We start from the raw sequence: 24,073 nt of genomic DNA, 5'->3' as shown, positions 1-24,073 counted from the left end.
AACCCGTATAACTCAAAAACGGTAAGACCTACAAAAAAGTGTTGTATGGGGGACTGTCGTGAAATTTCCTGACGTATTAGAAAAAAAAAAATTGAAAAAATAAAAAACATTTTGTACACTGAAAAAATATAATGATTCAAAACTTTAAAGTCGATTTAAAAAAAAGGCCATTTCAGATTTTGATCATCCTTAAGCAAAAAGTTTCGTAATTAAATTTACTAAAAGTCGTCCATACATTGCAAATTGGGTATATTTTAGAGAAAAAAGTTTTTCTAACATCGATTTTTTTAAGTCCAAAATGAATTTTTTATTTTATTTTTATTTCGCTTTAAATAGTCTAGTATGATCATATTTTCAAGTGATAAATGAGTTTTAATCACAAAATAGATCATATTTGTTTTATTGGGAGTAGTTAAATGAAATAAAACGGAAATATACAGAGTTTTTTTTCTAATTAAATTCAATTAATCTCGCACCAAACCGCTTATGAGAAAATCAACTCCGTCTAACAATCCGATGGGTTTTTTTATGATTGGAAAGATATCACAATAATATTTAATTTCTTATTTGGTCAAAGCCAATCTTAACAGGTGTCTGGAAAGGGTAAATATTATGCTTATGAAAAAAGTCGTGGTTTTTTATCATGCATCATTATTTTTATTATTGCTATATATCCTAAAACGTAGTATCTGCACATGAATATTTACATTATTTTTGGGCTTTACTGAATAAATTGAATATTTTTGGTTCATCCTCTGAATTGGTATACCGTTTGGCTGCAATTTGTGTATCACTAATAGGCATAAAAAGTTTTAACCTTATCAAAAAACTCCACCAATTCCTCTGACATTTTAACATATTGTTCATTAGATATATAACAGAAATTTGGCAAAAAAGTGCCACTCTGCTTTCAATCCATGCAATTTCTTGAAATTACAAGCTGACAATTTTTTTTTATTTTTATAATGAGCTGCAGCTTCATCTGACTTAAAAATAACTTTTGATTTGTTTAACAAAATTTATCAATTTTGAAATATATAGCTGAACTGCTACTGTGTCATGGGTCTGATATTATAATAAAACTAACATTTTCCAATTTATTATCTTTTTTATGGTAAATTTAGAATTGGTGTATCGTTGCTTGGGAATTATTCCAGTGATATCCTTGAGCAGCGTTATTATTTTCAGAAAAGTCGCTAATTACCAGTATTTAACCTTGTTTTAAAGAGCCTTTTTTGTTTCGTAGAAAAGCAGACTGTTATTTGCAAATAAAATCATGAGTTATGAGCGTATCAACTTTTTTTTAGGTAGATAACAATACAAACATATTCATTATTTCTTATCCATCTGGCGTTTAACGCAGGTACGTTTAGTAAGTTATTTTTCACAAAACTTTTTCTAGAAGAGAATTTAATGGGGTATGGATAAGGTTGTTACTTTTCAATGTTTGCAATACTGTTGTGATACCTTTCAAACCATAAAAATCCGTCGGATTGTTAAACGGAGTTGATTTTCTCATAGGCAGAGGCGAAGTCCATTGATTGCCTGCATTTAAAAAAACATAATCATTGTATAATTCCGTTTTTTTAACTATTCTCTATAAAAAATACAATCTATTTTCTGATTCAAACTCATTTATCACTTGAAACACAATCATATTTGACGGTTTAAAACAAAATCTTTGAAAAAAACATTTCAGTTTGGGACTTAAAAAATTTGAAGTTAGAAAAACTTTTTTCCCTAAAATATGCCCAATTTGCAATGTATAAACGACTTTTAGTAAATTTAATTACGAAACTTTTTGCTTAAGGATGATCAAAATTTGAAATAGCCGTTTTTTTAAATCGACTTTAAAGTTTTTAATAACTTTTTTTCAGAGTAGAAAATGTGTTTTTATTTTTTCAATATTTTTTTCTAAAACTTCAGGAAATTTCACGACAGTCCCCCATACAACACTTTTTTGTAGGTCTTACCGTTTTTGAGTTATACGGGTTTATAAAAATAAGTAAAAAAAAACTTTGGGACTTAAAAAATTCGTAATTTTTCCCTAAAATATGCCCAATTTGCAATGTATGGACGACTTTTAGTAAATTTAATTACGAAACTTTATGCTTAAGGATGAACAAAATCTGAAATGACCGTTTTTTTTTTAAATCGACTTTAAAGTTTCGAATATTTTTTTTCAGTGTAGAAAATGTGTTTTTATTTTTTCAATTTGTTTCTCTAAAACGTTAGGAAATTTCACGATAGTCCCCCATACAACATTTTTTTGTAGGTCTTATCGTTTTCGAGTTATACGGGTTTATAAAAAAAGTAAAAAAAAAAACTTTGACCCTTTCCAAATGTTAGTCTAGATCGATTTTGAAAAAACAAAGTATGTAAAGTATCTTACTTTCACATAGTCTTCACACCCAGAAAGTTTCATTGAATTCTGAAGGGGTACTGCCAATCCCTTTGTCGAGTTGGCGTGAAATCCGTCAAAACCAATGTTTGTAGTTAGTACAATGCCCGACGTTACAACAATTTGCGCAACAACTGAAAGGTTAACGTTCAATGCTTCAGAACCATTGCATTCTTCTTACGATCTGACTATTGGGGGAGCAAGGCGGCCGACATCTCGCTGCAAAGATATCATGATACTAAAAAGCTCATACTGACCCTGGAAACTCGGCTCTTTAAATTCATATTTTCTGAATAATGCTTACAATACTGTTTCAATTCAATCTTGAACGTCTCATTAAAACAAATTTCCGATCATTCCTGGAGATACCCGTATTGTGGGAATTATTGTTCAAAAAATTTCATCAGATATTTTTTTATGTTCTAAAAAAACTCCACAATTTTTCCGAATGTAAATTTAGGGATTCTATCATAAATAATATCTAGAAATATTTTTTAGGAATTTGTTTACAAATTAGTCTACGAATCACTCCATATTTATAGAGTTTGAAAAAACTTCAAAAAAACTTTTTGGATAATTTCAGTTTGAATTAAATTGGGAAAATTACCGATTTCTTGTCGGTAAATTCAAGAATTCACCGTTTTATTTCTGAAACTTTTAGACGAAATTCTGACAGTGTACCACACAGAAAAGATCAGATGATTTTTGTAGGATTTACAGTGAGGCACATCGTCAGAATTTCGTCTAAAAGTTTGTTGTTCTTCTATATCCATCTTTTAAATTGTCTATTATTTAAGTCAAAACGGATTACATTTTTACTTAAGGCATTTGTAACTAACATGTTGTAAAATATTTTGCATGAACTCCGAAGTTTCATGATTCTACGGCGAACAGGTTAATGTAAGAATAATTTTATTCCTACTCGCAGAAATTCCAAACAAACTTTTTTGGAGGGATTATTTCTAACTATTGTGGTAGAACTGTAGAAGTTTAATGTGAAAATATTGGCGGTATTTTTCAAGAACACTGCCAAATATGTCTTATAGTAAAATTCGTCATGTGAAATTTTAGTAAATTTTAGTTTCAGTTCATAATTTCAAAAACCGTGCAAAAAAGTAACACCATTCCTCGATTTTTTACGCAGAAATAATGTTTTGGCGAAAAAAATGTATGGAAACTTTTTTTGCACGGCCGTGTAAAAAAAAAATCCGTGCGAAAATAGGATCGGGTACTTTGAATATTTATTGAGAAATTCCTGATGGACTTTCACAAATGAGGAACCATACGAATAAGAATCGTGTAGGGTCAGTGTTCCCTTAGTGGACAGTCCCCTATAGTCGCACTATTGGCTTTTTACGGCCGTTCTGCTATAAATATTTTCAAAATATTTTTTGACATGAAGGTCAGGAGCTATTTATCTAAGTACCATTGATACATAGCTTGATTTGGTTCAAAATATGATCGAAATAATTAGTTTTGCCTAAAATTTGAGCTCCCTTGCGCCTATAGTAAATTTATTGTTCCTATAGTAGCACTACTGAGAGAAACTATTTTTTATTATACAAAAAAATTGATTAATTAAGAACTTTTTTACATCAAACGAAAGCTTTTGATCCTCACTTTGTAGGAAAAATTTAAAAATTTTGTAAAAATATAGTTTTGATTAGTATTTTGCCAACGCCGTGGTGCTAGTGCTACTATAGGAACAGAAATTAGAAATAGTGCTACTATAGGCACATGTATTCCTATAGTGGCACAAGCGATAATAAATACATACATATGAGTTTCCGTGGTTTTCATATTTTTTCCACAAAACCAAGATAAAAAGCTTTCAGATGATGTAAAAATAATGACGCTAGCGTTCTTAGCTATGCGGCTATTGGTACATCGACCCTAATATAAGTCTTCCAAAACTCCTAGGTTTTTTTTTAGATTCATTACAATCTTTTTGAAGTATGAAAAGATTTGTTTCACAAAGTTGCTCAAGAAAGCGTCATGAGTAGGAAGGAGAAACAACAAAATGTTGAAGCAGGTAACAACTGAAGATAAGTAAATCGTTTCTCTAGAGATGAATGACTCTTTAACAATTAAAAAAAAATAGCTGAATTTATACTCTGACTTCTTGATTCCCCAGATTTGTACCGGAAAGCCTCTAGGAATTCACCCTGGAATTGCACAAGAATTCAATTCCAGAATATGGATTCTGGCAAAAATTGATAAAACTATTTCTAAAGTATAGAAAGGAAGATCCTTTCATATTTCTTAATAAATCCCTGCCTAGTTATTTTGCTTAATGTTTCTCCTGATTCCTTTACCGCTATACTAATTTCGGAAGCAAAGGTATGGCTGGAGTTTTTCAACAAATTTCCTCTGAAGATTCTAAGGTAAGAGACATTCCAAAAATAGTTTTCTAAATCATCTTCCCGTATAATCCGGGGATATAATTGAAAAAAAAAAAAAACAAAGGAAAATTTGTGACGCAATTTGAGATAAATTTTTCAATCCCAGGTCCGTCCTTTTCCTCGTACTTTGTAGTTGTATATTTCACTTGCTTCTGTCTTTCATTTTAATATATTACAGTTGATCTATCACAGTTCATAGCATTTGCTCGGAAAAAAATCGTCCCCTCTTCCATCATTATAGCACGCCTTTCCTTACGCCTGATACATAGGCAGTCTGCTAACCAACCAGCAAGCCACTCTGCCATAAACATTATACCAGCCCTAATCCTTCCCGCATGAACTGACGTGAACGCAGTGGTATATACGGTCTACCGTAGGAGCCAGTTTAATGCATCATCAGTTCCCCCCCCCTTCCCCTCATTAGTCAGCATTCTAACGTGGCAGGCGCCATTATCGCCTAAAAATAGAAGATCACCAGCACTTATACACTGAGGGTGTCTGTTAGTCCCAAGCAGTCATCTGGTTGGTGCCTTGTGTAAGTGCAGCTGATCTGGCGATACTGGAGTAGCAACCACGGGCGGCCAATTAAGCTCAAGCTCAATTTTGAAAATGTTCCTGAAGAACTTTTGATGACCTTCGCGAAGGAAAAGTGAAAGTGTGAACAAATCTCACAATATTATTTGACAAGACATTTGTATCAAAAGGTTTAAAGTCCTTCTTCATAATTCTCCGACGAAAATGCTGAACAAATTGCTCAAGAAATTTTTGAGGATTTTCGAGGAAAAGTTTATGAAATTTCGATAGAAGATTTATATATTTATAGGAATGTTTGAATTTGTAGAAATTTTCTTCGGTAGGCATTTTTTTAAGAAATTTTAATGTATTATTTTTGAAATTTGAGGGGATGCGGGAGCAATATCAAATTGAAGGAGGAATCCTTGGAGTTACCTTAAATTTTTTTTGCCGGAAGTCTTGGATAATTTTTACTGTAAATTTTCTAAACAATCTTTGAAATTTTCAAGAGATTTTCTTACAGATTTGTTGAAGGTACCTGGCGAGAAACTTTAGGTAGAATCTCAAAAGCCAAGTTGGAAAAACTGTGTATTCTCTGAAAAAATTGCGGAAAGAATCCTTGCTTGGTGATTTTGAAGACAATTTTGGAGAGATTTCTAGAATTTCTTGTACTGATTCTTAGGGAAATTCTCAGTAATTCCAGAAAATCTTGAACAAATTATTAATGAACTACCGAATGAATTTATGTATAATAAGTACCGTGTACGCACCTAACTTTGCGCAGTTCCAAACTTTGCGCATTTTTAACAAGCATGAAAAAATTATTATTAATCAATGATTTTTTCAACAATTCTGTTTCACCAACATGTTCGTTTATGTGAAATACGTATTTGACATACATTTGATTACTAAGAAACCCTTGTTAATGTTCGTAAATACCCAAAAAACCTTATCGTCACACGTATAAACCTCAACTTTTAAACCGTCTTAGCACAAGCACTAAGGAGTGGCTCTGCCAAAAATCAACATTTTTCTGAACAAAACTGTGTTATGAGAAGTATATTTGCAAAAACGGTAATATTCTAGTAATTCAATTAATGTTCCATATAATATGTCGAATTTTTATTTGAAAAAAGCGATGCGCAATGTTAGGACCCATTTTTTACATAAGGGTCTTAATTTTTGCGCACTTCTAGCAATTCAAAATGGATCTTAAATACATGTACGTCATTGCAAATGCTAAAAGCTGTCGATCTTACCAGGAGTCACTCAATCCATAAGGATTTGATTTCAGTGGAAAGTAAGGGTCCGTCCATTAAGGGACAGCCCCCAACCAACCTTCAGCTTGAAATACTAATTGACAGTACTGCAAACGAGAGAATTTTCGAGCATAGCTCACCTGAGCTTCAGTTGAAGCACACCACTGCTAAAGACTCGTCAAGTTCATCTGGAAATCCTCCACTTCCAGCTGATGACATGTACAGCAGAGAAGAATTTTCTTTAAAAAAGCATCCAAATTGTGCGAAATCGAATCGTTCACGACCATTAGCAGTGAATACGGACGTCGAATTTGGATAGTTATTCAAAGAGATGGAATAAAATAAGACAAACGAGAAACAGATACAACAAGTAAATGAAGAAGGTTAAGAATTTAAAATAAAAAAAACAAGAGAATAAATTATATAAGCAAGGTACGAAAACAAATAAGCATAAACTACAGCTGTAAACTATATTGTTCAGATTGTAATCGTGTGAATATATAATAAAAAATGAAGAACAGTGTAAATCCCTATTCGTGGTAACGCTATGTTTGGGGTGGATGAACATTGAATTATATTGAAATTCATGGAAAAACTCCTTATGAAACTCATATTGGTTGTACCCTTTTTATTTAATACAAAACCAGTAAAAAAAAGTAACATTATTTGGAGCAAACGAGCCTTTTAAGGCATGCGCAAAGTTAGGAACAATTCAAATTTTGTGCGCAATGTTAGGCACAAGATATTGTATCACCTTTTGCATATTTTTATTTTTTTATGAATTATTTCTATTCTTTTTAAATCATGTGTTCTACTGAAGGGTTAAATGCCTATCGTTGGTAGAAGTTTGAATAAAAAAATACATATTTTAGCATTATTTGAAGCAAAAATAGGATGATGATTTCTTAACTGCGCAAAGTTTGGTGCGTACACGGTACGTAGAAGACCTTCATGGAGAAATGTTAAAAACTGTTCAATGCATTTCGAAAGCATTCTCAGAACGAAATTTTCACAAATCATCGGATCGAACCGTGTTACAGCATAGAGCAGCGATGCTTGTAACTGCATATTTGTCACACTCGACATTTTTTGTCGATTTCGAGTTAATACCGTGGAACGTCATCAAATCATAACGACCAACTTAATGCAATCTATGAGATTGTTCTAGGGATTTCGAAAAAAAAAACAGCAAGTTGTTTTGTCACATTGCTAAATATAGCCGCCTTACAGTCACATTGAGCTTATATGTGGGCCTCATATTGTAGTAATGTTAAAATTTTGATCTGTACAAAATATCAGCTCTAAATAAGTATTGTGAGCTCTCGGTGATTTTTAGAAATTTTAGTTTTTTCCCATACTGGCAACAAATGCATACTTGGTACTTCATTTACTCAGTGCCCTATTTTGTAAATCGAGCAGATTCAAGTGACTCGTATGTAGTCATTGTCGATCAAAGTAAGCATGCATATTACAGATGTGACCCGTCGATTCCCATAGTAATCCAGCCACATAGAATGACAATTGTCGATGAATTCGAGTGACAGAGTCGGGTCCAGCAATTTTTTGGTCGACAGTGACTCCAGTCGAGTCATTTTTGATCCACTCGACTTATAAAATAGACTCTCTGAGGCCTATTTTGTAAATCGACCAGATTCATGTGTCTCATCTGTGGTCACTGTCGATCAAAGTAAGCATGCATATTTCAGATGTCACCCGTCGACTCCCATAGTAATCCAGTCACTTAAAGTGACAACTGTCGAAAAACTCGAGTGACAAGGCCGTGTCGAGCAATTTTTCGGCCGACAGTGACTCCAGTCGAGTCATTTTTGATCCACTCGACTTATAAAATAGACTCTCTATGTCTACTTTTGTCGAATGTTACAAATATACAGTTATGGACAGAGCGTAAGTCTGTCTTTCTAGCATTGACTGCAGTTGTCCTCATCTGTTGTAAGGTTTCTAGACCCATGTGCAAACGTTTTCACAGGTTTTCACTAATCCATCTGGTGGTAGGGGGAACGTCATTTGGGATAAAGCCGTTTGGCATAAAATAATTTGGCATATGACGGTCGTTTGCCATAAAAGTCATTTGGCATAATGGACGTTTGGCATAATCATTAAAAACTGAATTGAGAAAAAGTTTTTTGTGGATACTTCCTATTTTTATATTACCGCATTTCAGTGCACACAAACACCATCGAAAATCGGACAATGCTGCTATGTTTTGGCATTATCATTGATAACATTTTCATATGTAATTTTCCTTCTTTTGATCATAGGCTGTTCTTTCTAATTTCGTTATCAAACTGGTGTTTTGCATTGTAACTACAACATTTTCATTAACAATTTTGCATTCTTTGCTAGGTTGGCATTATAACTACCAACATTTTCATCAATGATTTTCCCTTCTTTTGAACACAAGCTTTTCTTTTAAATAGCATTTTTTATTTTTCTAATTTCCTTTGTTTTATGCCAAACGTCCATTATGCCAAACGACCATTATGTGAAATGACCTTTATGCCAAATGACTTTATGCCAAACGGGGTAGCCCCCTGATGGTATTTTCTCCATATCTGCACGAACTTACGATGCTTTTGAAAAATTCTGTTTTGGTTTGAGATTTAATAGATAAATCCATTGAAAACCGCATCGCAACTTACGCATTTGCGGAACGAATTAGGTGTAACGATTTATGCCTTTTGGGTATCAACGGTGTGACGAAACGTTTGGAGGCGATGATATTGAAACTGCATTTCATAATTAATACTGTAAATCCGTATTCTTCAAGACGTCGTAGCATTATGTTCAGATGCTCTTGAGTACGCCCACCTACTAAAATAGCATCTTAATATTTACGGGTCCTTTGGCAGCCAAAAGAAAAGTCCCTAATGGATACTGACACACATTGATATTGAGGGTCTACTTTCCAGGTATGCGTCAGAAAGCTCGATCAGTCCTTCCTTACATGTGGACATCTTGGTGCAGATAACTCATGGCAGAAGAAGTGGGCACCGATTTTACTCTGTATAGAATACCGAAGAGTCCCTCTGTTAAACCAGTGCAAAAAGCGGTCTTAACCGTTAGGTTTCTACACAACGACGATCGGTGTTGATCAATCTGAATGATCGACAGGTTTGAGGATTCTCAAATTCTACAAATTTAAAGTTCGTCTTCTACAGCAATTTGGAGATGGCCTAAATGCAATGAGGGCTATTCGCCTAATGTTGAACAGCTAAAAACCTCGTCTGTTGTTGAACAGTTAGTGTATTCCTTATGGCGTGTTCAAAAATTAGCGAGCATTTTGACCGTTCAACAATTGGCGAATTACCCTAGATAGTTCTCATTTTAAATTTGTGCCACCGCACAAGATATCCAAAATCCATTTGATGTAGGTACTTTGGACGGTTATTAGGATTCAAGCTTATTTGACTCTGAATAAAATGGAAGGTGCCCATGAATATTTTGTTTCTCGAAGTAACGTCACATTCTATATGGAATTCATTTACGTCCGATCACTGATACATAGCTAGAAATACCTTTTTTGCTAAACAAAACAATTCAGGGAGTCAGATTTTAGAACTTATGGGCTTGGCATTTTTCAATACAAAAATGTGCTATTTTCCTTTACTGTATCAGAGTTATCCCATATCAATAAGAACGAAACATAATCCCACTTGACAATACGTGAAATTAAAATGCTATAAAACTGCCGAGGAGACTGGTTCTACCAACTAGATATGTTTGGTTTGCCTTCTGTTTGATTCTTTAACAGCATGAAACATCGACTACTGCAGATATTAATTTCTAATTTCATACGCAAGTTGCGACACATGAAATTATACAGGACAACGACAACCCTCTTCCTTATGAATTCATCCCACACTAGCTGCTAAAGCTCTTTCCTTAAAGTAGGGGAGAACCAGTAGCATAGAATTATCGTTATCACCAATGCGATGTGCTATAAATTTGGCAAACCATCATCGTTTGCCGTCCTTAGAGTAGGAGATTTGGTTCCTTGGGTCTAGAAACGTTTCATTGCGGTAAACGCGCAGCTATTCAGCAAGACCAAGTTGAGGATCGTGGGTTCGAATCCCACCACCGGTAGAGGATCTTTTCAGATTGAACATTTTCTCGACTGTCAAGGGCATAGAAGATCTTCGTTCTTGCTACTCGAATCTTTAACAACAAAACGAACCAAACTTAACCGAAAGCAACAGTTTTCCCATGATTATAATGACGATGACCACTTGAAAGCGACACCGTGAAACTGAGAGACTTTCAACAATCCGACAAACCCGTGGCGGGTCGCCCGTCGTCGATCTCGAAACGATTTTTTTCATCTTTGTCAGTGTTGTTACTCGCTCCCCCGGAGAAGTAAAGGACCATGTAAAAAAAGGTAACCCGAGAAGAAAGTTTCAATTTCGTTGCACGTTGTTGTTCTTTTTTTTTATACAATTCTGAATTATTCGCCACAACTCTCAACATGATGTGAGGTTTCTTCTTTTGGGAGTCTGTCGCTTTCAAAAGTTGTTTTACATTTTCGCTTGCACCGCGTAAAATGTGATGGGAAATATGCAAATGAGTTTAATTCACTGCAACCACCACCACCACTTGGACGGACCGGAGCCGGATTGTAACTGGGGATTTGATTTCCACTGTCAACCCCCACACCATTTGAAATCAATCTCGCTAATGACACGTTTTAAGCGATGACAAAGAATGGCGCTGCATTTCCCAGTCGCAGAGAGGACTCGTGACCTCTGCTCCGCGACGACATTCCATTGAATCGGAAGTTTGACAAAAGTAAAGCACAATCCCGGAACATAGAGGCCTCTGTTCCGGTTTGCAGCTCTGACGTCGTCGCAGTTTTTTTTTAATTATGATAAGAGCACATACATCGGCAGTGACAAAGAGCCATGGGAATTTGTGCTTCTGTCTGTTTCCCCCTTTAATTTCTTCGATGTTACAAACTGTTATCACCCTTCTCCCCCTTATCCACGGAGTTTAAAAGTAAGGAGATACTTACCCTCCGGCAGGGCTTTCAGGTTGACCTGTTGCATTTCCGAGTGTCGGGCCCACACGATTTTGCCGCCGTTGACATCCATCGACATGGCCGGTTCCTCCCGGCCGACCTTGATGATGATGGAACCCTCGTCGTAGCTGGTTGACGATATAGGGGAGGATGAGAAAAAGGAAGAATGTTAGATTGTTTTAAGAATTTTCAGAATATTTTAATATCCTAACTCAAATAAATAATGAATAAAAGAATAGTTTAGTATCCTATTCTCAAATAAATCACAGTAAATTTACACATTTTTGGTATGATTAAAAAAAACTACTGATTTTATTTGATTCTCAGAGAAATTACGATGAAATTAATAGGATCATCATTAAAAATCCCAATAAAGTTCTGCTGTGAACAAACTAGTAAGATTCTGGTGAAAATACTGATTGCGTGCTAACTCTGGTGAATTTCTTGCGTATTTATTGAGTATCGATAGAAATTTCTTCTGGTATAGCAATTAGCAATTGAAATTTCGATGGAAATCCGGTTAAAGTTACAGATAAGATTTCAGTCAGAACTGCGTCAAATTACTATACTATTATATAGGGCAAAAACGTTATAGACAATTGAAACTTGAAAATTTTTCTTTAGAAGTTTGGAAAAACCTATTTCAGAACTTTGAAAGCTTATTTTCAAAGACAATTTATGTGAGGAATCTGAATCAGGATGTTCATAAAATGCTGAAAAGCTAGTAATAAATGACCAAACATTGGAAGTAATGTTGACGAAAATATTGATAATCTGATTCTAATAGGAATTATTAAGGTAAGAAATGAAATCTACCCGAGGATTCCAAACGGACTCCAGAAAATTAATTTGAAGGAAATACAGTAAAAGGTTTTGACTAGAATTGAAGACAGCGTTTCGAACAAAATTCAGTAGAGTAATCCTATGAAGCACTCTGAATTGAATTTAGGGAATGATTCTGAGAGGAGTCCAATCTGAACCCAGAAAACGAGAAAGAGATTGTGAACGAAATCTAGTAAAGGAATATAGAGAAGGATTCCGATCGGTATCCAGAGGAAGTTTCCGAACATCATCTAGAAAATGATTCCAAACGAGAAATTAAAGGGAGGATTCATAACGGGTTCTGGAGAGTTGCAACGAGATTTAGGAATCTAGAAGAGGATACTGAATGACATGCAGAGAAAAGTTCGAAAGGATTTTCAGAGTACGACACTGAACAAGATCCAGAGAAGTGTTTCAAACGGGTCCTGACAATGATTTCAAATGAAAAACGAAGAAAAAAACAAAAGGATTTCAAACAACATCCAGGGAAGAAATACGTGAAGAATCTGAACGGAATACTAAGAAGAATTTTGATCGTAATACAGGATAGATTTTTTTTTAAATTTAAAATGAAATAGCGTAGGTTTCCATAAGGAACTAGGGAATGATTTTGAACACGATTTACTTGAAGATTTCAGTAGAATTCAGACAGCAATTCTGAACGGAATCTATAAAAAAAAATCCGTAATCCAGAAGAGGACTTAGAATGGTCCAGATAATATTGAACAAAATTCACATAAAAATTGGCCAATTGCCAAAGAAACACAATCTAAGGAATGATTTCAGAACAGAAGTTAGAAAATTATTCTGAACGGAATCCAATGAAAGGTTGTAGAAGAAATGCAGTAAATTCAGGGTACATCCCATCAAACGATTGAACGTTTTCCTGGAAGGCATTCCTAACAATAACATGGAAGGATTAGAAATCGATTCGAGTAATTGATTTTGAATCAAATCCAGAGAAGGGAACAGAACGGAACCCAGGAAAGGATGAAAGTAATTCAGAGAAAGATTCCGAATCGAATCCAGTGTATAATTCTGAACATGATCCAGGAAACGGCTTATAATGAAATCTAGGAAAGGAATCGGAACAGAATTTAAAGAATGATACGAAATTCAGAGAAGTATTCCAAAGAAGAATTCTGAACGGAATCAGGAAACAGTGTTGCATTTGAACGCGTTCAGTTTGCGTTCCAGTTCAAATTTTTGAACGAGGGATCAAGTAGGCTTGAACATTGATCAGTTCAAAATTTTGAACCCAAGGGAGCCGAAAAATGAACGCGAAAGGAAAATTGTTTTCGTGGCAGATTTAAAACATGTTTAAAAGTAGAAAGACTTGCAAAAGATGTCATGGAACACTTAAGGTTTCATACATTATGCGAGACATGAATTCAATGTTATTTAAGGTAGTGTTTTAGGGTTTTGTGCTTCACTGTGCATTTTAAAGTGAACGGGCCGTTCGTGAGCAGCGACATACCGTTTTGTCTCAAATTCCGAACAGACTCATATTCCGAACACTCGGTTTTTGTATGGCGATTTGGTTGAAATGTTTCGCTGAAATATGTCACCAAATAACAAGGAAATGGCAGACAATTGCAATTCAATTTAACCGTCTCCAATATAATTTATACCGCCGGAGTAGTGATAATTCTTTTGTTTGAGACCAGTAGAACAAGCTCAGATGAAATTATTTGCGAAATTATTCATTTGAATACGATTTATTCGTGCTGTTCGGAATTTGAATCAAGGTGTTCGGAATATGAGACACAATTAACACAGTGTTCGGCATTTGAATCAAAATGTTGTTCCATTCATTTGCGTAAAAACAATACTAAAACTAATAAAACCAACATTATTATTGGTACATCCAACAGCTAACAGTTAGGCTTTGCGAAGAAATAAAAATTTACACAAATATCAGCTAATTTTTGCCAATCCGATGCATTTGAAGTCACTGTTGGCCTTAAGTGTTCGGAATATGAGTCAAAACGGTAATTTTGCACGCAAGTTCACTGTTTGCTGCGTTCTCGTTCAAAATTAGAACGCGTTCAGTTCACTTTTGGCTCGCGTTCAGTTTGTAATGCATCACTGTCAGGAAACAGTTCTGAACGTAATTGAGGAAAGATTCAGGGCGGAAACCTGAGGGTGCCAGAGGTTTCTGAACGAAATCGAAAAGATGATTTTCAACGGAGTTCAAACAAAACCCGGGTGTAATACATTAATCATAAAAACTTTCAGTATACATTGCTCAGAATTTTAAGCGAAACATTGCTGGTCAAAAATAGCTTTGAATAGCCTACGTTTGACTGTACGCTTGCAATTCTCATCACAACTTACTAAGAGTCTGAAATAGAACTTGTTTTTAATTTACAGCATCATTATTCTGGATTCTTTACACGAGCTGCTCAAAATTCTGGGATTATTGGTTGGCGTAAAATTCTTAGTATTCCTTTCTCAAAATCATTAACTGAACTTATGAACAATTTCAACCATTGTATTACCTCCTAAGAGGCGAACCAGTATTGTATTAGCTCAAAATGTTCACGTTAGAATCCTACGCAGAACAAGTTTAGAATTCTGGATAAGAGATTTTCAGATATCTGAGTAAGACTTGATCGAGTTACATCGCTAGATTTGCTCTGGATTCTCAGCATGACTTGCTTAAAATTCAGTGCAGAACTTGTATTAGTTTTTAAGCATCATTATCAATTGTTCACTTCCAATTGCTCATAATACTGAGAAGAATATGTCTGAAATCCTGATCCTGAACAAATTACCACTAAGAGTGAGAGTCGCCTAAAATGCTCCGCTAGAATTGCTCAAAAGTAGATGTTCTAAGTCATAAACAGGATTTATATTCTTAGAATCTACACTATGAACATCAGTCGAGCTGGAATTGCTCGGAATCTTCAAGAAGAATTGCAGATTATTCGAAGAATAATAAATAACATTTTCCAGAGTTCTGAACAGTTTCTGTTGAGAATGAGGATAAATTGATGTGATTTCTGGGCAGGAATGACGCCGAATTTTCCATTAACTAGGTGTAGAAATATAAATTCTGATTATTTTTTATGTGTTCGAACCCTCTGCGCAGAATCTCAATGGAGAGAATCTAAAAGTAGACTGAGTATTGTACCTCTTATTTCCGCCCTAATTGAAAAGATCTTATAAGTACTTAGTTGGTGTTAGTATTTAAAGTAGGGAAATGCGACGATTTCTTCAGTGGGTACGAGTAACTGACACTGAAAAAGGCTACGAGAGAAAACCAGAGCAGGATTCTGAACAGAAATCAGCAAAGGGAGAAATCGTAAAAACGATTCCAATTTAAACAAAATTCAAGGAAAATTCTGAACGTAATCCTAGAAACGATTCAGCATTGAAATCAAAGGATTCCGGACGACATCCAGGAGAGGGTTTTAAAAGATCAATCGAATTCAAACCTAAAACTTTTAAGAGCACAAATCGAAAACCCGTTTGAACTGAATACTTGATCGATTATTTATCGGATTTGTACTCTTGCAAATTTGATATTTGGCTTCGATGCATCTTCACCTTAGACGAAATTCAGAGAAAATGAAATTGAAAACAGAGAAAGATTTTCAAAAGAATCCAGGAAGGATTCCAAACAAAACAATGGGAAGGATTTCGAACGGAATAAAAGTACATTTAAAAAAAAAGAAAAAAACAATGAAGACTGCACTGCACTGAATCCAGAAAAAAAATCCGAACGGAATCCAGAGAAGGGATTGTGCAGGGCATTATCAGAATTTAGAAATTGATTCTCAACAGAGTTTACTACTATGCTTTTCAGGAAATGCTCAGAATCTTGAGCAGAACTTGGTACACATCCGGAACACCATTAGCTCAGCGTTTTCAGCATAGCTTGCTCTGAATCCTGAGTAAGACTTGCTCAGAATTCTCTACAGGACAAGACTTAGTTCCGAATCTGCAGCATAAAATGACTAGAATCATATACAGGAAGTGTTCATTAGATGAAATTGCTCGAGAGTAAAATACGCTCATAGTCTAAAGCACTTCAAGGTTTGAATCTTGGGCAATAATCTTAGCAAAATCTGCTCATAATTCTCAAAAATACTTGTTTTGAACCATTAGCTGAAATTGATCAGAATCTGGAGCAGAATTTAGTTTGAATCTGAAGTAGAACTTATTTTCGATCCCATCCCATATGCTTAGAAATTGTTCAGAAAAAAATGTTCCGAATACTAAGCAGAGTGCACTGATGATACTAAACTAGTATTGCTCATGATCCTGACCTTGACTTGAATTGGAACAGTTCAAAGTTTGTCATTATTGACGTTTGAGTTATTCAGAGTTTTCAGGAATAAAAGCATTTGAAAGAAATTATTAATAGTATTCGGTAAGACTTATTTCGATTTGAGAGCATCATTAGCTCAGAATTTTTAGCATAAAGTGCTGAAATCTTGAAGAACGTGCTTGTCTGTGTCTTTTTCTAGATTCTTAGTAGAAGCTGCTCAGAAAATTGAAATTGATTTGCGTATTCTTTCGCATTTCTTTCTCAGAATCCTTAGCAGAACTGCTTTGAAAGTTCCGATTTTTTTGTAGGAATTGATCACAATCCTTTTAAAAAATATACAAAAAAATCGTTCAGAATTTTGAGCATAACGTGCCAGGACTTGCTTAAAATTCTCATGCAGACTTGCCTAGAATCGTGAGAAGAAAATCTTGAGTGGAGCATGCTTTCAATGCGGAACATCATTAGTTTAGAATCTTAAGCATAAATTGCTTAGAATCTTATGAAGATCATGTTTAGAATAATAAATCTTTAAGCTGTTTAGTGGAATACCACTGAAGACGGCCTTACAGTTGAAATACGCGAAATACGCGTATCTGCCAAAGGTTACAAACTCTAGTGGAATTAAATGGTATAGTACTAAATTTGGGTTTTCATCTACTGTTTAGAATCTTGATTTGCTCAAAAAATCACATGGATTTGCTTGCAGTTTTGCCTATTATAATTTGTTAACCAAAACGTACTTAGAATTTTGATAATTATTCGTTTAGTTTATCTCTTTCCAACTATTTTTCCTATTTCTGGTGTTACACTCCAAATGAAACCAAACCTGCTTCTTAGCTTGTTTTTTTCATAAGAAATTCCAGTTTTTAAATGAGACAAATCCACCATTTTTGCAATCGAACCCACGACACTCAGCATAGCATGAATAGCTGAGCGTTTACCACTACGGCTATGTGGGCATGTAGAGCTTTCCTTCTCATAGTTTTCCAAATGACCTGTTCAGAATCTTGAGAATAACTTGTAATCTGGTGCATAAATATCACAGAATTTTCTGCATAAAATAGATCAGAATCAAAAGTAAATCGTTATAAAAAAATCTTGAACTGGAATAGCTATGAATAGCTAAAGCTTGGAATTCTGTGTAGAATCTTGAATCAGAAAATTACTCGGGATGTTGAAAAGGAGTTGCTCTAAAGCATGAATAGGATTTGCTTATAGCCTTGTGCAGTAATAACTTTGAATTCTGAGCCGGTATTTGCTATGCATCTTGAACATGGACTTCACAGAATCAGTAGTATAACTTGCTCAGTAGGTATCCGGAGAAAAGTTTGTTTGTTCAGGAGCTCAGATTTCTCAGAACAAATTACTCAAATCGTGCAGTTCTGAACTGGAACGATGATCTGGAGCAGAAATTTTGTTTTTAAATACGAAGCTTATTAGCTCAGAATTCTAAGTAGAGCGAGCTATGAACTTGACATGCATCAAATTTTCAGCATGAATTGATCAGAATCTTAATCAGCGCAGCACATTGTATATAATACTAAATGATATTTGTTCTTAATCGATTGGTCACTAGCTGGTGGTGACCAATCGATTAGGTTTTCAGCTTAAACGGATGTTTGGTTCTCCAGATCCGTGCTCTTGAAAATTTGAACTTTGGCTTCGATTCATCTTCACCTTAATCGGGAGAATCTTCTAATTGCAATTTTCAGTCAAACTTGTTTAGCATTCTTAGTAGCATGTGCTCAAAATCCTGAACATGAATAGGTAGTTTAGAATCCTGAGCTTACTTTGTTCAGAATTGCAATTCTAAAATAATCTTCTTAATTTGGATTGTCAGCGGCTCAGAATGTTCAGAATAATTTATCTTAATCCTGAGCGTTGCCTAGAGTTCTCAGCAGGGTTTGTTCTGACTTTTGCAAAGCATGTTCAAATCAGAACTGAAATTTTATTCTACAACCGAAACACGTGTTTTCGTCGAATAAATTTCAGTTTTGAACAGTAAAACTGCTGTTGATGATCATTACGATGAAGGAACGTTAGGATTCTGAACCTGAATTGCGCTTGATCCTGAGTAAGATTTGCTCTTGGTTGAAATGCCCAGAATTTTGAAAAGGACTTGTTTATGTGAACATAATCTTGAGCAGAACTTTCAGAATCTGAGATTCTTAGCTAAAATAGTTTGAAGATATATTGAGAAAATATCAGAATAGAATTTCGTCATGGTTTTAAATAGGAATAGTCCATAATTGCTTGATTTTATAAGCTCAAATTGCCTGAAACATTAACTACACTTTTTTTTTATATTAAACTTTGGGAGGGATTATTAGAGTATGTTTAAAACTACAAATGAACTTTTTGCAAAAAAAAAAAAATACTAAAATCACTAAGGTGAGCAAATACCTTTAAACTCTAATATGTGTTGCTTATCTTGACAGATAGGCCTATTTCGTCTGCGACTTACAGACTTCTTCAGTGTCGAGTGCTCGATCAGAATCTGGAACCAGTGCTCATAATTGGACAACTTCAGAATCTTAGAAAGAATTAGTTTATCATGTATAGAAGGATATCCAAAGAATTATAGGAAGGGATTGTTCAGAGTAAGCTGAAATTGCTGATAACTATGAGCAGCATTGAGGCAGAATCTTCAGCTAGATAAGCTAGGAATCTGATCAGAATCTTAATGCAAGACTTTGTCCAAATCTTGGTCAGTATTATCTGCTGGAAATAGTATAAACTTATCAAAGAAGTTTTACAGGAATATGGAAAACTTTTCATTAAACGACTTTTAACAAATGAAAGAATTTCACCTTTGGAGCTTATTAACGAGAATTTAATATTTATTAAATATCTAGTACTCACCCAAGTGCCACATTATTCGTTCCCCGCATGCAGGCAATGGTCCACACCCGTTCGAAACCGTAGTTGAGCGACGTCTCCAGCCGATAGGTGCCCGAGTGCCAGATCCGGATGGTGCCATCCTCGGACCCGGTCAGCACAATTGGCAGCTCCGGGTGGAACGACACGGCCGAAACGTTCTGGGCGTGCCCTTCCAACGTCTGCACGCACGTTTTGTTCTGATAGTCCCAGATCTTGACCAGCCGATCGTCGGCACCGGATATCAAGTAGGGCTTATCGCCCCCGTGGTAGTAATCCACACAGTTGACGCCCTTTTCGTGGCCCTCGAGGGTGAAATTGGGCACATTTGATCCCAGTTGCCACACCTTGACGGTGCGATCCAGCGAAGCGCTGGCAAATGTGTTGTTATCCTTCGGGTTGAACACGATCTGCATCACGTAGTGGGTGTGGCCTTCGAAGACCCGCTGCATGGACCACATCTTTTCCCAGTTCCACAGCTTGATTAGCATGTCGTCGCTGCTGGTCAGGATGAGGGGCTGCGTGGGGTGGACCGCAATGCACCGGACGTAATCTGTGTGCGCTTCGAACGAGTGAACCTTCTCCAGGGTGTTGTAGTTGAAGACGCGGACCTGCATGTCGTCCGAACCGGTGATGATCCAGTTCTTGCGGGCCACAAAACGGGCACAGCGCACCGGAATGTCGCACACTTCGAAGTCTTTGACCAGCTGTTGGTTCTCGTAGTTCATGACGTGGACGTGGCCGTTGTAGAGGGCGCACAGCATCCATGGTTCCGTCGGGTGCAGATCCACCGATTTGACACGATCCGAGCGGGACGTCAGCCGCCTCTTGATGTCCAGTCGCAGTGGCTGAGCGGGTTGTAAGAAAATTGAATGGAAATTTAACCTTCCTTGAACATTGGGATTATTTTTTTATCAACAATTTTGATCAATCCACACATTAAACCTCATTATGCATAAGGAAACACATTAAACGTTGAGGGTCAGAAATTGCAAATGTCTTTGGAACGGTCTCAAATATTCATTTATGAATTGATTTTCATACGTTTAGCTTTAAACGAAAAACTACTGTATTTTATCTATGGAATTGATTGCTTGTTTTTTTTGTGCTATAAAGTCAGGAGCTTTTTCAGAGATCCAGGCAGGAGTTCACCAGGAATTTCTATTGATTTTTCACTAGAGATTACTTTAGGATTTCTTTTAGAAAGGCTTTCGGAATGTATTCGAGAATCTCCCCAAAATTTTTTGAAAAATTTCCCTGACAATTCTCGAGAGACCTCCTTGGAAGAATTGCAGAATAAATCCTTTCAGGGCTTCATTGGAAAATTCTTGAAGTATTTTTTAAGGAATGTTAGAAGGAATCCATGGTAGGATTCCTTAAGATTTTCTCAAATTCATTCCTGGAAATAATTCTCGAAAAATTATTGGTTGAATTCTCAAAAATGTTAAAAACAAGATATCAAAGAAATGCAAGGAAAAGCAATGATAGATGTACTGGATGAATACTTTTCGTAATATCACGAGTAATTCAAGAGAAATGTTTGATTTGAACGAATCCCTGGAGAGCTCTCTATAGGAATTTCCGAAGAAATACCAGGAGATATTTTTGGAGGTACAGCTACCGCCAAGTAAAGTACTCACTACTTGCTTGTAATCACGAAAATTGGCGAAAATCATATGCTACAACAGGAAATTATATCGTTAGAACAGATAAAATTTTGGTTTTCACAAAGACGAAGCAAATGTGTTCAAAAAAGGTGTGTTGAAATTAGTTGGCCACTTGGTGTTTCTTGACTTATCAATATTTTACTTATATTTGATCAGGTTTTTATTATAAGAAACATATTACCTTAGCTAATCAAGTCTTTAAAAAAAAGACACGGACACCGTCTTCAGCCATTTAGCTGCACAGACTGTAACTTAACACTAGACAACGGACAAGCATGCTGGTGGCACAACCGAGAAACATTCCTGGTGAAAAGTTTCAATGGCTGGAGCGGGAATCGAACCCACACCCCATGACACGATATGCGTAAATGCCTGACGGCACAAACCGCACCATCACGAGGCCCACATGTTGGATACATTTGGAATTAATTTCCGATATTTATGGAGTTTATTGATCAAAACTTTTTAAGTTATACTGTTTTATGAAGTAAATGTATTTTAATCGATTATACTGACTTTAAGTTACTAAAACAGGTTAAACGAGTCTCGTATACAGAAAAGCCTTGAATTGCTTCAAAATGTCTCTCGAAAGTTTTGATTAGCTAAGACAATATGTTTCTGAAAAAAGAACTTTGATCAAATACTGTGTGGTGTGGACTGCAGCGATTTGATTGTCTGAGGGAAGCCTGAATGAGATGGTAAACAGGTATTTTTGGAGGATCCCTGGAAAAATACTCAATGGAATTCCTGGAAGAATCCCTTGTACGATTTAAAAAATAATATGCCAATTCAGAAATGTATTTTTGCGGAACTGCGGCGAATTTGAGCATATTGATATCTAAACGAATTTATAATTCTGGAGGAATATCTATAGGAAATTCTAAAGTCACATTTAATGAATCCACACACTCATTGAAGGAATTACTGTAAAAAAAAAATCTTTGCTAGGACTCCTTGAGTAATAAATACTGGTTGAATCTGTTGCGATATTTTTTTTATTATAACAAATTAAAAGAATATGTTTCATTTGTGTCGTTGTTGGAGTTTAGCCAAAGAGTCAACTGATGATCAGTGCTTCCAAGCATCAGATCTCATTTCCTGGATGTGCTGCCACCTAGCAGGACCGATCAATAGGTGGCCTGGTGCGATCACGTTGTAATTTGTAATCGCTTGGATCGGAACATTGTGCTATCAAAGAACATAAATTGCGTAACCCATCGACTTTAACTTGTAAAGTATGCCATTCCACTTCAGTAAGCTTTGCTTCGCCGGCAGTACGCTTTAGGAAGTATTTGGCCGACTTAATCCCATCCTCCCAGAATACATGGTGGAATTTCTAGAGGAATCGTTGAGTTCTTCTTCTTTCTGGCATTACGTCCCCACTGGGACAAAGCCTGCTTAGTGTTCTTATGAGCACTTCCACAGTTATTAACTGAGAGTTTACTGTGCCAATTGACCATTTTTGCATGCGTATATCGTGTGGCAAGTATGAAGATACTCTATGCCCTGGGAAGTCGAGAAAATTTCCAACTCGAAAAGATCTTCGACCGGTGGGATTCGAACTCACGACCCTCAGCTTGGTCTTGCTGAATAGCTGCGCGTTTACCGCTACGGCTATCTGGCCCCCGCTGAGTTATTTTCATGAGATATTCCTAGATTCCTATCGGTTTCAAGAATTTGGTAGCAGTCAAAAATTCATAACGATCGATGATTTTAAGACTTTTTACGTCTGGAGAAAAATCATTAAGTATAATCGATCTGTTGAATGTTATGTTATAAAATTGTCCTATTTTGGCAGGATCAGAAGAGATTCTGAGTATCCGAATTAATTCCTTTCCATGTACCAAAATGACTTAACTTACGAACCATGTAGAAGGGTTTAATTCTAGGTGTTCTTATCTTTCGATTAAACTAAAAGAGTTTTTAGAAATTGATTTTTGAGAGCGTTTCAATGTCATTAACCATTTTTGGCCCTTATGGCATAATGTGTAACTTGTTCTTAATGCATTGGGAAGTTTTACAAAAAAGTCTCTAACGCACAAGAAAGATTGATAGAAGTGTGGCGAAGAGCGTTCCAAAGCAACTGGTCATTTTGATCCTTAAGGCAGAACGTGTTACGTTTTCTAAATGCATAAGGAAGAATGATAGAATCACAGGAATTGCGACGAATTTGAGCATAGGATTGATATTTAAACGAAGCGATCTAAAACTCCATATCAGCACTGTTTAAAAGCAAAACTGTTGCAATCGAAGCAATCCATGATAATTTGAATTTGTAACCAACGAATACCTTCTTATGTACCCACTCTCTTATGTACTATAGCATAGCCACCTAGGCAATACCATAGCAACACTTAGCAACGTAGGTTGTTGATTAGTAATAAATTTTCATTATTAGTTAGACGTTCAACCAGAACAGTCGAGTTTTACTTTACTCTGCAAGAGGTTATGGGCCCAGTATTGGCCATAGCCAAGAAGAAAATATTTTTTTTTTCTCAAGAAGTGAAGCCACGTGGAAGAAGTTAGTTCAAGATGACGAACGGTCAGCAGGTGAACGGAAGCGGAGCTGGATCGCAGGGCACTGGAAGCGGAGGACTGCCGGCCGCTGGAGGCGGAGCCGGAGTGCCGGCCGCAGGAAACGGTCGGATCAATGCGGTCGCTCTACCGATCATCGAGAAGCTGAAGGGGCGTGAAAACTACACCACGTGGGCGTTCGCCATGAAGATGACGCTCATTCGAGAAGGTTCCTGGTACACGGTGTCGCCAGCCCAAGGCCAGGCTATCGATGATGAGGTCAGTTTGCGTGCGTTGGCCACAATTTGCT

The 24,073-nt window shown here is 36.0% G+C and overlaps 1 protein-coding gene across 2 annotated transcripts in view; it reads right to left on the bottom strand.

Moving 5' to 3' along the window:
• The window catches only part of LOC5567368 (coatomer subunit beta'), a 59,479-nt gene that overhangs the window by 22,334 nt on the left and 13,072 nt on the right, over window positions 1-24,073 (bottom strand). For both annotated transcript variants that reach the window (XM_001657333.2, XM_021854342.1), the window contains exons 2-3: window positions 19,568-20,430; window positions 11,602-11,735 (exon numbers count right to left, since the gene is read on the bottom strand). In XM_001657333.2, the coding sequence (XP_001657383.2) occupies window positions 11,602-11,735; window positions 19,568-20,430 (997 nt within the window). The remainder of the gene's footprint in view (window positions 1-11,601; window positions 11,736-19,567; window positions 20,431-24,073) is intronic.

The sequence above is a fragment of the Aedes aegypti genome, chromosome 3 (assembly GCF_002204515.2).
Source record: "Aedes aegypti strain LVP_AGWG chromosome 3, AaegL5.0 Primary Assembly, whole genome shotgun sequence".
Taxonomy (NCBI): domain Eukaryota; kingdom Metazoa; phylum Arthropoda; class Insecta; order Diptera; family Culicidae; genus Aedes; species Aedes aegypti.
The sequence above is the reverse complement of the archived record's forward strand: the minus strand, read 5'-3'. Positions and strand labels throughout refer to the sequence as shown.